General features: G+C 49.8%; 1 protein-coding gene across 1 annotated transcript in view; it reads right to left on the reverse strand.

The window, feature by feature from the left end:
* usp45 (ubiquitin specific peptidase 45) overlaps positions 1 to 12,310 on the reverse strand; it is a 40,644-nt gene that overhangs the window by 1,676 nt on the left and 26,658 nt on the right. The window contains exons 9-16 of the mRNA XM_080540106.1: positions 6,975 to 7,062; positions 4,446 to 4,527; positions 4,107 to 4,198; positions 3,287 to 3,343; positions 1,834 to 1,950; positions 959 to 1,634; positions 595 to 692; positions 332 to 418 (exon numbers count right to left, since the gene is read on the reverse strand). Of these exons, the coding sequence (XP_080396232.1) occupies positions 332 to 418; positions 595 to 692; positions 959 to 1,634; positions 1,834 to 1,950; positions 3,287 to 3,343; positions 4,107 to 4,198; positions 4,446 to 4,527; positions 6,975 to 7,062 (1,297 nt within the window). The remainder of the gene's footprint in view (positions 1 to 331; positions 419 to 594; positions 693 to 958; positions 1,635 to 1,833; positions 1,951 to 3,286; positions 3,344 to 4,106; positions 4,199 to 4,445; positions 4,528 to 6,974; positions 7,063 to 12,310) is intronic.

Genomic DNA, 12,310 nt, shown 5'->3' on the forward strand with positions numbered 1-12,310 from the left:
TCCTCATAGACATACATGAGTAGAGATACAGCGCTTTCCTAAACAGCCTTCGTGGCAGGGTGTTAAGACAGACTCTTGACTGTCTCGGTAAGACGGGTCAGGGCACGGAAATGCAACTGTACCGGTTTTGTTATTTATTTTTTTAAATGTTTTTGTACAGTGTCCTTGAGTTTGAGAAAGGTGCTTTTAAATAAAATCCTGAGCCAGATTCCTCTTCCTGCTACGACTGGTGAATTGACGATTTACTTGTTTAGCCAAATGTATCGAGATTGTAAGTCACTTTGGAATAAGGCGTCTGCTAAATGCCCCCGCCCCTCGCCTATGGCTGTACCTTGCAGGTGGCAGAGCAGAATGGAGACAGGTCCAGGATCAGAGGGAAGTCAACGTGGCGGTTGACCTTCCGTAGGTTCATCCCCGCCTTCATAGTAAGACACACAAGAGAAATCCAAAACACTAAACACTAAGAAAAACAAGACAGTTTCATAGACATAAACAGAGAAAAAAAAAATCCCAAATGAACTGAACTTCATATAAAGACGTATACAGAAAAGCAATGGCACTCGTAAAAACAAAACCAAAAAAAACAGTCCTAACCTGGTGGAAGCGTTTGAGGTGCAGAGTGACCACCGGGGGCAGCGTGGAGATCAACATCTGTTTCCTAGCGCTGGTGTACACCTTGTCAGTCTTCTTATCTACACAGAGCATTACAGGACCATCCACACAAGACAAAAGTCAAGGATGTGTTAAGCCATTTAAAGTTTTGAAATACATTAACAAATATGCTCAACCGTTTTCTAATACATTTGTATTCCAATGGAATACTTCTGTCATCATCAGAACAACAGCACGAGGGCGGATAAGACAAGTCATTCAACCAATGAAATGACTTGTGTGTGTGTGTGTGTGTGTGTGTGTGTGTTTGGGTCTGTGTCGTCGTGTCAGTGTTGTGTTGGCTGACCTGCGGAGGCGCTCTTGCGTAGCTGCTTCTGCCTGCGCTCCGTGCAGCTCTCGCACAGCAGCTTGTTGTTGCCCATCAGCAGCTCCACGGAGGTGAACTGGTGCAGGCAGGACTGGACGGAGCACTCCTTGGAGCAGGGCGTGTAGCTGTGGGACAGCGCCTGGAAGGCCCCCTGGTGGTGGGGAGGGTGAAGTGGAGGGTGGTCGCGGCCCTGCTGGGGGGGCTCTCCCTGCTGCCCCTCGGCACCATGCGTGGCGGGGGAGGGGGAGGCGGAGTCCCCCGCCGAGGAGAGGGGTCCCAGGTTCATTTTCGATACGGCGCTGACGAGCTGCTCCACGGCACTGCCCTGCGGCCTAGGGGAGGGGGCTTGGGTGGGGGAGGGACTGGGGGTGGAGGCCGACGCGGAGGAGGGGGTGGGAGTGGTGGAGCCTCGCCCGTGGCCCTGTCCGGAGGAAGGGCGTGGCGTCCACTCGCTCTCTGACGCCTCGCTGTCGGCGTCGTTGCTGCTGTCCTGAGGGCCTGAGTCCTTCTCGCTGCCCTCTGATAGGCTACCGGTGGCGCCCATCCTGCAGACGGCCAGTCGGCGGCTGGCCAGCTCTTCTTCAGGGCGGTCCGGAGGGCAGTCGGCGCCCTTCTCCTCCACAGAGCCTGGGGACTTCCTGCCCTGCTGCTGCTTCTGATGGGGGGAGAGAGAAACAACATCATCTCAGGCCAACACGCTGGATATGGGAATGTTGTACTTGGATTCACAGAAAAATTAATGTTTAAAACGTGTACACACAGACACAGACACACACCACACACCACACACCACACACCACACACACACACACACACACACACACACACACACACACACACACACACACACACACCAGTCCACTGAGCTTCTTGTTGTTCCTGTTGCAGTGGGTTTCGTCGCCATGGGAAACATGAGCCTCCTGCTCACGGATAATCTTCCCCATCCTGCCAGGGTTGGAGGGTTTGGACATCTGTACAAAAAGACCCCGACATCAGACATGAGATCAACACAGTTACTATAGACACCGTCATATAGTGGAGGCTCCACCAGCCTCCACTGACTGTAATATCACTGGCACATGGAGCAGGGATGGGGGTTAGAGGGACACATGGAGCAGGGATGGGGGTTAGAGGGACACATGGAGCAGGGATGGGGGTTAGAGGGACACATGGAGCAGGGATGGGGGTTAGACGGACACATGGAGCAGGGATGAGGGTTAGAGGGACACATGGAGCAGGATGGGGGTTAGAGGGACACATGGAGCAGGGATGAGGGTTAGAGGGACACATGGAGCAGGGATGGGGGTTAGAGGGACACATGGAGCAGGGATGAGGGTTAGAGGGACACATGGAGCAGGATGGGGGTTAGAGGGACACATGGAGCAGGGATGAGGGTTAGAGGGACACATGGAGCAGGGATGAGGGTTAGAGGGACACATGGAGCAGGGATGAGGGTTAGAGGGACACATGGAGCAGGATGGGGGTTAGAGGGACACATGGAGCAGGATGGGGGTTAGAGGGACACATGGAGCAGGGATGAGGGTTAGAGGGACACATGGAGCAGGGATGAGGGTTAGAGGGACACATGGAGCAGGATGGGGGTTAGAGGGACACATGGAGCAGGGATGAGGGTTAGAGGGACACATGGAGCAGGATGGGGGTTAGAGGGACACATGGAGCAGGATGGGGGTTAGAGGGACACATGGAGCAGGATGGGGGTTAGACGGACACATGGAGCAGGATGGGGGTTAGAGGGACACATGGAGCAGGATGGGGGTTAGACGGACACATGGAGCAGGATGGGGGTTAGAGGGACACATGGAGCAGGATGGGGGTTAGAGGGACACATGGAGCAGGATGGGGGTTAGAGGGACACATGGAGCAGGGATGGGGGTTAGAGGGACACCTAACACACTGGCATAAAGACATGACAGGGAAACAGGAGTTGCAAACTGCAAACTGCGACACTTTAAATTAATGTGCAATAACACTATGTGCAATATGACAACCCTAGTCGTTTTATCTGTACAGTATAGTATAGTGGATAGTGTACATAGCCTTTATTTATGTAAACCAGCTCCTTTCCCTTCTTGTTTTTTTCGGTTTTTTTCGTACCTGTACTATAGCAATGACAATAACGACCATTCATTCATTCTAAAGAGATATCATTCAGCCTGGGCTCATATTCATCCAATAGCTCATTGCTGGAAATTGACTGTGCTGCAACATAGCCTTCATGATCTATGATATGACCTGAACGCTCTGACAGACACTGAATGGACAGATCTAATTAAGGTATCGGCTCACCCTCTCCTCGATGATGGGTAGGGAGATGTCGATGAAGGCCTCTTTCACTGTAGAGATCTAGGAGGAGAGAGACAGCAATAACCCATTAGCAGATCACACAGGGCTGTATGGGTAAAGAAAGGTGCTTTATGCTGTATAAGAGGCACATAACTCATAAAAAAAATAACTGTTAGTTATTTTATTTTTTTATTGACGGGCTATAAGACACTTAAAAAATATTACTTAACATGTTTTTCATTTCAGTTTAATAAACAAAATTAAAACAACAAGACAATTGGGCACCAGTTCAATCCAATACACTATTGTCAATACACAACTTACACAACCACTATACACATTATTTGTCATTGATATCCGCTTGTTAAGTCTGACGTCAAAAGTGACGTTTAACTATTTCCGGGTCTAAACCAGAAATTCTCCGCACCAGAGTACCTCTGAACTACAGCGGTAGAATGACAGTTTAATCGTTTTTTAGACTCGGATCTATTCATACAACAAGGGACACAGCACTTTCCCGTTTTCTCCATATTGTCAGGGTATTTGAGCCTCGGAAAAGCGCTATATAAATATAATTAATTATTATTATTATTTCTCCATTTCGAAGACAGCGCCTCAGCCAACGTTGGGACCCGGAAACACGTCACGACTTAACAAGCGGATACAGATTATTTGTTTTCTCTCTCACACAGTGAAGTGCATTTTCTCTCCTGTCCCAGGCTTTATGAATACACTGTGCAACATGATTCAACATAATTTCACTTCAGTTTGGGCGACGACCGGACACTCTGCAGGGGAGACTAGTGCGTAGGATTTCACTTACATGCTCACATTCTTCACACATGATGGTGTTGGTGAGTTCGCCCACAAAAATGCCGTCCACAAAGTTCATCTTCACACCTTCCTTCCCATAGGCTGTAAGGAAGGAAGAAAAGGTTTCATGAGATCTAACGCTTCAATGTAAAATACTACATCATTAACTTTGACCAATACACAGAGTCATGTATTACTCCTTTTAATAGACTGATCTTTCTGCATGAGCTGTTTGACAGTACTGAGCAATAAAACAAGTTTATAACTCGGGCTGCCACAAGATGGGGCTATTGATCCAGAGTGTGTGTGTGTGAGTGTGCGTGTGTGCGTGCGTGCGAGTGATAGAAACCTTTGACTTGGCGTTTGGTCTCCTCATCTGCTGTCTTCTCTGTGGGGTTGTTAAAGGATTTCAGAATGCTGGCTTTAATGCGCTGAAAACACAAACACACAGATAAAAAAACAAACAAACATAAATAACGGATTTATGATAACAAATTATATTGTTATACGGAAATAGGATATTGTATATTGTTTGACATGACACTAAACACATCAACACCTAGAAGTGAGGACTAATTGTGATATACAAATACAAACAACAAGCATCCATTAAAATCAACCCAAAAAATTATTACAGTGTGTGTATGCAAATTATTCGCTTAACGAGAGCTTCAAGGGTATTTGAAAGGGCACTTGGCAGTGGAAACATGCATTTCTCAGTGTATGCGTGCCCGTACATGAGTGAGTGTGTGTGTGTATGGTCGGAGTGTGTCATCTAGCCGTCTGGGGCGGTGGGCTGTTATGGTAGGTGACGTGGTCAGTGAGTGTGTGTTGGTGACGGAGCTGTGAAGGGGCACAGCCACAGTAAAGCACCAATCAATAGATAATTGGCCGTGGCTGTTGGCTGTGGACCTGACCAGTCACCCCCCCCCACCTCCATTGTCCCACTGAGCCCCAGACCAACTCACTGGACTGGCTATTTAGGTCAAAAGCCTCGTTAATCCCACTCCTCCCAGTCCCCCGGACGAGCTTGAACCCCCTCAGTCACCAGGGTCAGACCCCGCTGAGCCCAGCACTAATTAATCACCAGCAGACCCTGTCCCCCAATCAACCCCCCTTCATCTGCCCCGTCCCCGTCCCCCAAAGTAACAGCTTACACTGTCCCACGCAGGACTGAGAGGGAGGGAGGGAGGGAGGGAGAGGGGGGTAGAAAAGAAGGGGCGGGGGGGTGGAAGCTAAATTAAGATGGGCCAAGAAGGACAGGCCATGCCCTGAGAGGGAGTGGTAATTTACCTAACGTCTCAGCTAATGGGTGATAATTGACTGGGGGTTGCAATTAGCATATTCAGACCTCTGATACTAAATGGCCAATCAACACAAACACAAAACACTTGAGGGTATCTTAGGTTGGTGGCGCTGGCTGTGGAGAAACGTGGATGTACATGTTTATGTATGTACATGTTTATGAATATGTGTCTGTGTGATGATAATTGCGTGTTACAGTAGCCCATGTCCGGGTTTAGTCGGTGGTGAGTGCATGCATTGCAGTGGGTGTGAGTTAACAAAGTATGATATTAATGAACATGGATGGAGTACGAAAATGTGTATGTTTGTATATAGAGTATGGTAGATTATGCATGCTTACAGACATGCTTTTTTTGTTAAAGTGCCAATGTATGTTAGTGTTTGTTGGAAATGTATCCATCAGTAAAGTTCAAATTAGAGAGAGAAATAGTGTGTGTGTGTGTGTTTGTTCCTGTGTGAGCATGAATAGCCCTCCCTCTCTGCTTCCTTGATTGGAGATAGGAGGGGTAAGGGGGGGTGTAATGGGGGATAAGAGGAGGGGTAACCCTCCAGCACAATGGGCCGCCCCTACAGCTCATGCAGCAGCTGTGGGTTTCCCAGATCACACAATGATGCCGGCCCTGCCACTTGCAAGTCCCCTAAGTGGCACAACTGTCAGTGTTCACAAGTTTGAATGGAACCGGGGAGGGGGGGGGGGGAGGCCAGCCTGAGCCGAGCCCCCACCCCCCTACACACACCCAGGCCCAGGCCCGGGGCTGACCACTCCACACCCACATCCTCCTGTCCTGGGCCGGCTGAGACGCTGGTGGTGGGGCTGAGGGAGCCATGGGGGCAGAGGGGGGCCCCAGCTCTGCTCTGGGCCAGGGGCAGGGCTACTGTGGGGGTCCCCTAATTGCTTCATGAGGGGGGTACTACTCTCCACTTGCCAGAAACATGGCACCATAAGGTTAAAGCACAAAGGCCAGCCGAGTCAGGCGAGGACCGAACCCTGCCCACACACACACACACACACACACACACACACACACACACACACACACACAGATGATAGTCTCACGCAGCCTTCCAACGGGTCTCCATTGATGATTGAAGTGTGTGAGCGTGTGTGTGTGTGTCTATTGTAATCAGAACGTGGCTGCTCCTGTCTGTGCTTGGACACTGGCCCGCGGCTGGTGGGAGCCCAGCACCAGTACCAGAGACAGCAGGGCTCCAGTAGAAGGACGCCGTACAACAGGGCCAGTCTCCCCCACACACAGATCAAGCCTACTGTACTTGTAGGGACGATTTCCCCGGACACAGATTAATCCTAAACCCTCAACTAAAATAGATCTGCAATGGAGAAATCGCCTGGTGAAAAGATAAACAAAAATAAATAGAAATAAAATAAAGAAAATAAAGAAACCTCTTCAAAAGAGATTCTCTACTCAGTCTGGGATTAGATTAGATTCATCTAAAATTAATCTGGATGTGGGGGAAACTAGCCCTGGGGAGTCACTCCACTCCTACAGAAGGATCTGACAGAGGGATGAGCAGACCCTGGGATGGAGCGATGGAAGGTCGGGACCCGCCTCACCTTGGTCTCCTCCACCCTCATGGAGTCCAGCAGGTAATGCAGCAGCTCCTGGCTGTCCTGCTGCTGGTAGCCCTTAAACCTGGGAGCCCTGGAGAGAGGGAGGGAGGAAGAGAGGAAGGGAGGGAGGGAGGAAGAGAGGAAGGGAGGGGAGAAAAAGAACACAGATCTATTAGAAAAAGAACACAGAGAAAGACTAACTCCTATAGAAATAATTTCTCTCACACCCATGCATGTGCACGCACGCACAGACACTCGCACACAAACACTGACGCATCGTTTACAAATGGAGTTACTACTAGACACGCACGCACGCACGCACACACACAAACACTAACAAATCTACAGGTACACAAACACTGGCCCACGCACACAGACCAGCATTCAGAAAGCAATCAGCCAGATACACAAAGCAATCAACTGCTTATAAAACCCAATCATTGAGAAGAAGCATGGCCATTATTTATTCTCAAGGACTTTTTTTTCCGTGGGTACATCCATTGAATCTCTCCCCCCTCTGTACTAGGTTTCTGGTGCTTAAAGGTGCACTTTGTTTAATTCTCCCAGCTATAAACCAGCGAGGGTCACACACAAACATAAACACATACACATTAAGCACACACACACACAGACACAGACACACACACAGACACACACAAGGCAGACACACAGATAGGAGCTGACACAAAGGCTCGCGTCTTGTGAGTTTAAAAAGACGCTTCTGGACAAAGAAACAAGAAATGTGACTAATGGACAATGGACCATTAACAATGTTAGGCGGGAATTTTTCAATCTTCGTCGTCTCCCGACCGTTGGTGACACCTGACCGTATACATCCATCTCCTCCGTCAGACGAGGCTTCTAACCTGCAGGGGGTCTGTGTACAGTAGGTGGAATTTGCAATTACAGTTGAAAGGGATGATCAGCGATCTCCTTGACAGACAACCACTGGCTGTCTCCCACTCCGCCTGCCTGGTTCTCTCCTATCCTCAGACGGTAAAAAGGAGCGGAAGCCGACGTGTCTCTGTAGAGACGCTGTGCCAGGCGATCTAGGCCGTCCCTGTGTGTTAACGCAGTCATGGGAAACCTATCATAGATAGAGACCGTGCCAGACCAGGCCGGACACATGTTCTACCACATCCTGTGTGTTCACGCCCCAGCGGGTTCTTGTATGGGTGGGTGGGTGGGGGGGTGAGAGGGGGGGGCTCTCCTCCTTGAGCCTGTCCCCTGCTGTCCCTGGCGGTCCATAGTGAGGCAGATGTGGGCACAGATGGGCAGGCGGGAAACCTGTTGGGGCCGTCCCAGCCGCGGAGCCACGGGACAGGACGGGACGACTGACCGGCTGATACACGGGACACAACGTTGCTGACCGTGACCAACCTGAGCGGTTAGTGGTGATGTGAGTTACTAGTGACCGCGGTCATAGGGTTAAGAGACCGGGGTCAGAGACCGGGCAGTGCCGTTTCCGGCAGTGGTCGAAAACGTTCACTGGGCCGTGTTTGTACAATATCAGTTTTGGTTGGCCCAACTAACCAGTCATTTCCCTGAAAGAAAGGGACTGATGCATTATGAGCAGCTGTCAAGCTCTTGAGATATACCGTAAGACATGTGTGTGTGTGTGTGTGTGTGTTTTAAACAATTTGCATAGAAAGCCTAGGGTCAGATAGAGGTCTTAGAGGTCTTCCTGTGTTTACCAGCAAGGCGGACGGGCACGAGAGTGGGCCTGCAGTAGAACCGTCTGGATCCCGTCTGCCGTGCCCTGATGGAGGTTGACGTTTGGCCCAGGAATGGGTGACCAGAGCTGGGGGAGAGGCGAGGGCCACCTGCCCCTAACGCAGGTCACAGACGGGGGGGGGGAGGGGGGTCTGGAGGACCAAATCAACCCCCCTCACCCTCCTCCTGCTCCACCACCCAGCTCCCCCCCCCCCCCCCCCCCCCCGCCATCTCTATCCCTTTGCCCTTTTTCTTAGACACGCATGGGGGACAGAGGGGGGTTGGGTGGGAAAAGGGCAGAGGGGGGGGGGGGGGGGGGGCACATGTGTCCCTTTTTAAAAGATGAGAGTACTGAATGTAAAGGAATGTTTATCAAAACGTGTACGTTTCTAGAGGGTTTCTGCTACCCCTATTCCTGGGTTACTGCCTACTTTAGACAATTCAGTTGAATATTTTTTTTTTTTTAACTCAAATAGTTATTACAAAAGGCATTACAATAGACACGTGTCTTCCCTATCCATCACACTAAACGGGCCATGGCTTTCCCTGATGCATGTGTGCCAGAACCCCTCCTCCCAACCCTGCTTATTTAACAGCTCCAAACACAGAGTGGGTCAGACTGGTATCTGGTCGGGACACAGTGAGAATTAGGAGAAGGGGAGAGAGAGAGAGAGAGAGAGAGAGAGAGAGAGAGAGAGAGAGAGAGCGGCACGCAGTGGTCCTGGCCTTTCCGGGAGAGGAGCAGGGAGAGGGAGAGTGATGGCTGAGAGGAGAGGAGAGCAGAGCAGAGCAGAGCAGAGGAGGAGAGGAAAGGAGAGGAGAGGAGAGAGCGGCTCCAGTCGGATGAGTGGGAATGGGGGCGGTCTGGAAGCTCATCCCAGTGGAAGAGTGGCAGAAGGGCCCTGTAGCGCTGCTCCCAATCTGGCCCTGACCAATGAGGACAGCTGCGGTGCTAACACAATTAACAACCGGATGAGTTAGTACCAGACGCAAAGGCAACCCAGGCACGCTGCACCCACCACAGGCAGGCAGGCAGGCAGGCAGGCGCACACACACACACACACACACACACACACACACACACACACACATACACACACATACACATACACATACACATACACATACACATACACATACACATACACATACACATACACACACACACACACACACATACACACACACACACACACTCACACACTCACACACTCACACACTCACACACTCACACACTCACACACTCACACTCACACACTCACACACTCACACACTCACACTCACACACTCACACAGTATAAGTCAATAAAACAGACAAACACAAAACACAGCCCCACAATGTGCAAAATACACACATACAGAAAATGGTACACTTGTCATATTGAACACACAGGCTAGTCACTAGTAAGCAGAGGATATACAATATATTTCCCCAACAAAAGCCGCCGGTCGATTGGCCAACGTGTTAACGTTTACGTGACATACCCTTCTCTTTTGTGACACTTAACAAAGTCATCCTAAGGACTCTATGGCAAACGCCTTTTCAATAAAGGCCATGTCTCACCAACGCCAGGCCACATACAGTAGTCACACTGTTGTTGATTGCCGCCTGTTGTCTTCCGATGTTGTTTTTGGGTGAGCATAGACATTTGAATTAGAATTTCACACTGAAAAAAACTGCCCAGGGCAGACAAAAGCATAAACATCCGGCATGAGACAATGTTATTAAGGGGTTTGAATAGATATAGCCTCCCCCATGGCCCTCCGTTGTGAGACCAGCTGAATGCAACCTAGTGAGAATTATAAGCGCTTCCTTTTCTTCGGGGCGAGCAGAGCAGAGCAGAGAGAGAGAGAGAGAGAGAGAGAGAGAGAGAGAGAGAGAGAGAGAGAGAGAGAGAGAGAGAGAGAGAGAGAGAGAGAGAGAGAGAGAGAGAGAGAGAGAGAGAGAGAGAGAGAGAGAGAGAGAGAGAGAGAGAGAGAGAGAGAGAGAGAGAGAGAGAGAACACGTGTAAAGAGGCAGGCAGGCAGACAGACCAGTGTGTGTGTCTTTGTGTGGCTGGCATGCTGCCTTTCTGTCGTGTACACCACACCGCTAGATGTGGTTAATTGTTGTCCTCTGCTTTTCTCCCTCAGTGACGAATGGACAGTGTGTGTATGTGTGTGTGTGTGTGTGTGTGTGTGTGTGTGAGTGTGTGAATTTGTACACACATTTGTATGGATGAGAGGAAGTATGTGTGAGGACGCTTTCATTTGTGTGTGTGTGCATGTGTGTGTGTGTGTGTATATGTATGTATGTATGTATGTATGTATGTATGTATGTATGTATGTATGTATGTATGTATGTGCACATGCATGACCTCTTTATGCAGCATTTCAACTTGTTCCTGAAGGCACAGAAAGAAATACCCCTGTAAGAGTTCATTGTCTATGGTTGAGGTGTGAAGTCATCTTCGGATGGACAATAAAGTACTGTTCTATTCTATTTTCTCATCCACCAGAGGAAGCCTATACTGTAGTTCCCCTCCCCCACTGGGGAGTGATCAGGTCTGGGTACAAGCTGAGACTCTAACTGGCACCAGAAACAGTGTGTGGTGCCGACTGTCCAAACCACTGGACCTGGCGCTGGTCCGAAGCAGACCCGTCCAGCTGGCGCTGTGGCTTGGCATGGAGACACGGCCTGGGCTGGAGGAGCCCAGCTGGTTAAGGATGAACACAAACACACGGACACACGCGCACACTCTCTCTCTCTCTCTCACACACACACACACACACACACACACACACACACACACACAAACATGCTAACTGCTTCACATTGGGGCCCTTTCACCAGCCTGTTATCACAAACACACCCAGAGAGGGAGAGGGTCAAGGACGCACACACGCACACACACACGCACACACACACACACACACACACACACACACAGAGACACACAAACAGACACGAGCGCACATCCTTAGAGGGAGAGCCAGGTCAAAATGTTGGAGAGAACTTTCACAAACAGGAAAGAACGCCTCTCCCATTTACAGGAGCTCTTTGACCATGACAGCTCCAGCAGCAGATACAGGAGCCATACAGACCACGTGTAGGTGGGAGGGAAAGACTATAGCAGTGTAGCAGTCACAATGTATGACTGGGTTGGGAGGTGACATCATGTGTGTGAGGTGGGTGGTTAGTATATGTGTATGCGGAGTGATTGTCATTGGTCGCTTGTGGGCAATTCTGTGTAAAAAAGGACCCATGAGGACCAACAGGTGAAATTCCGAACTCAAACGGGTTCTGAAAGGTTTCTTCCACAGGGACGACTAAAAACCAAGGGTTTCTGCAGCTGAAATACCCAGTCACCCCCCATCTGACGTGGACCACTGCCTCAACACCTCCCCAAGCACTGCATCAACATCTTCATCTCATGCTCCAATAAATGGAGACAGTTGGGGAAATCAAAGCCAGCAGCAATTATGGAGCGCAAGCGACTATCGCTCTACATATACACAAGAATTATGACGTACACGTTTCACACTTCTACGAAGAGGAACACAGAACAATAAAGAACATGTTGGTTTTGCAGAAGCTCCATCTGAATTGATAAAATAATACATTACATCCTTAACTCTTTGACTGC

The sequence above is a fragment of the Nansenia antarctica genome (assembly GCF_963989245.1).
Source record: "Nansenia antarctica genome assembly, chromosome: 10".
Classification (NCBI taxonomy): Eukaryota; Metazoa; Chordata; class Actinopteri; order Argentiniformes; family Microstomatidae; genus Nansenia; species Nansenia antarctica.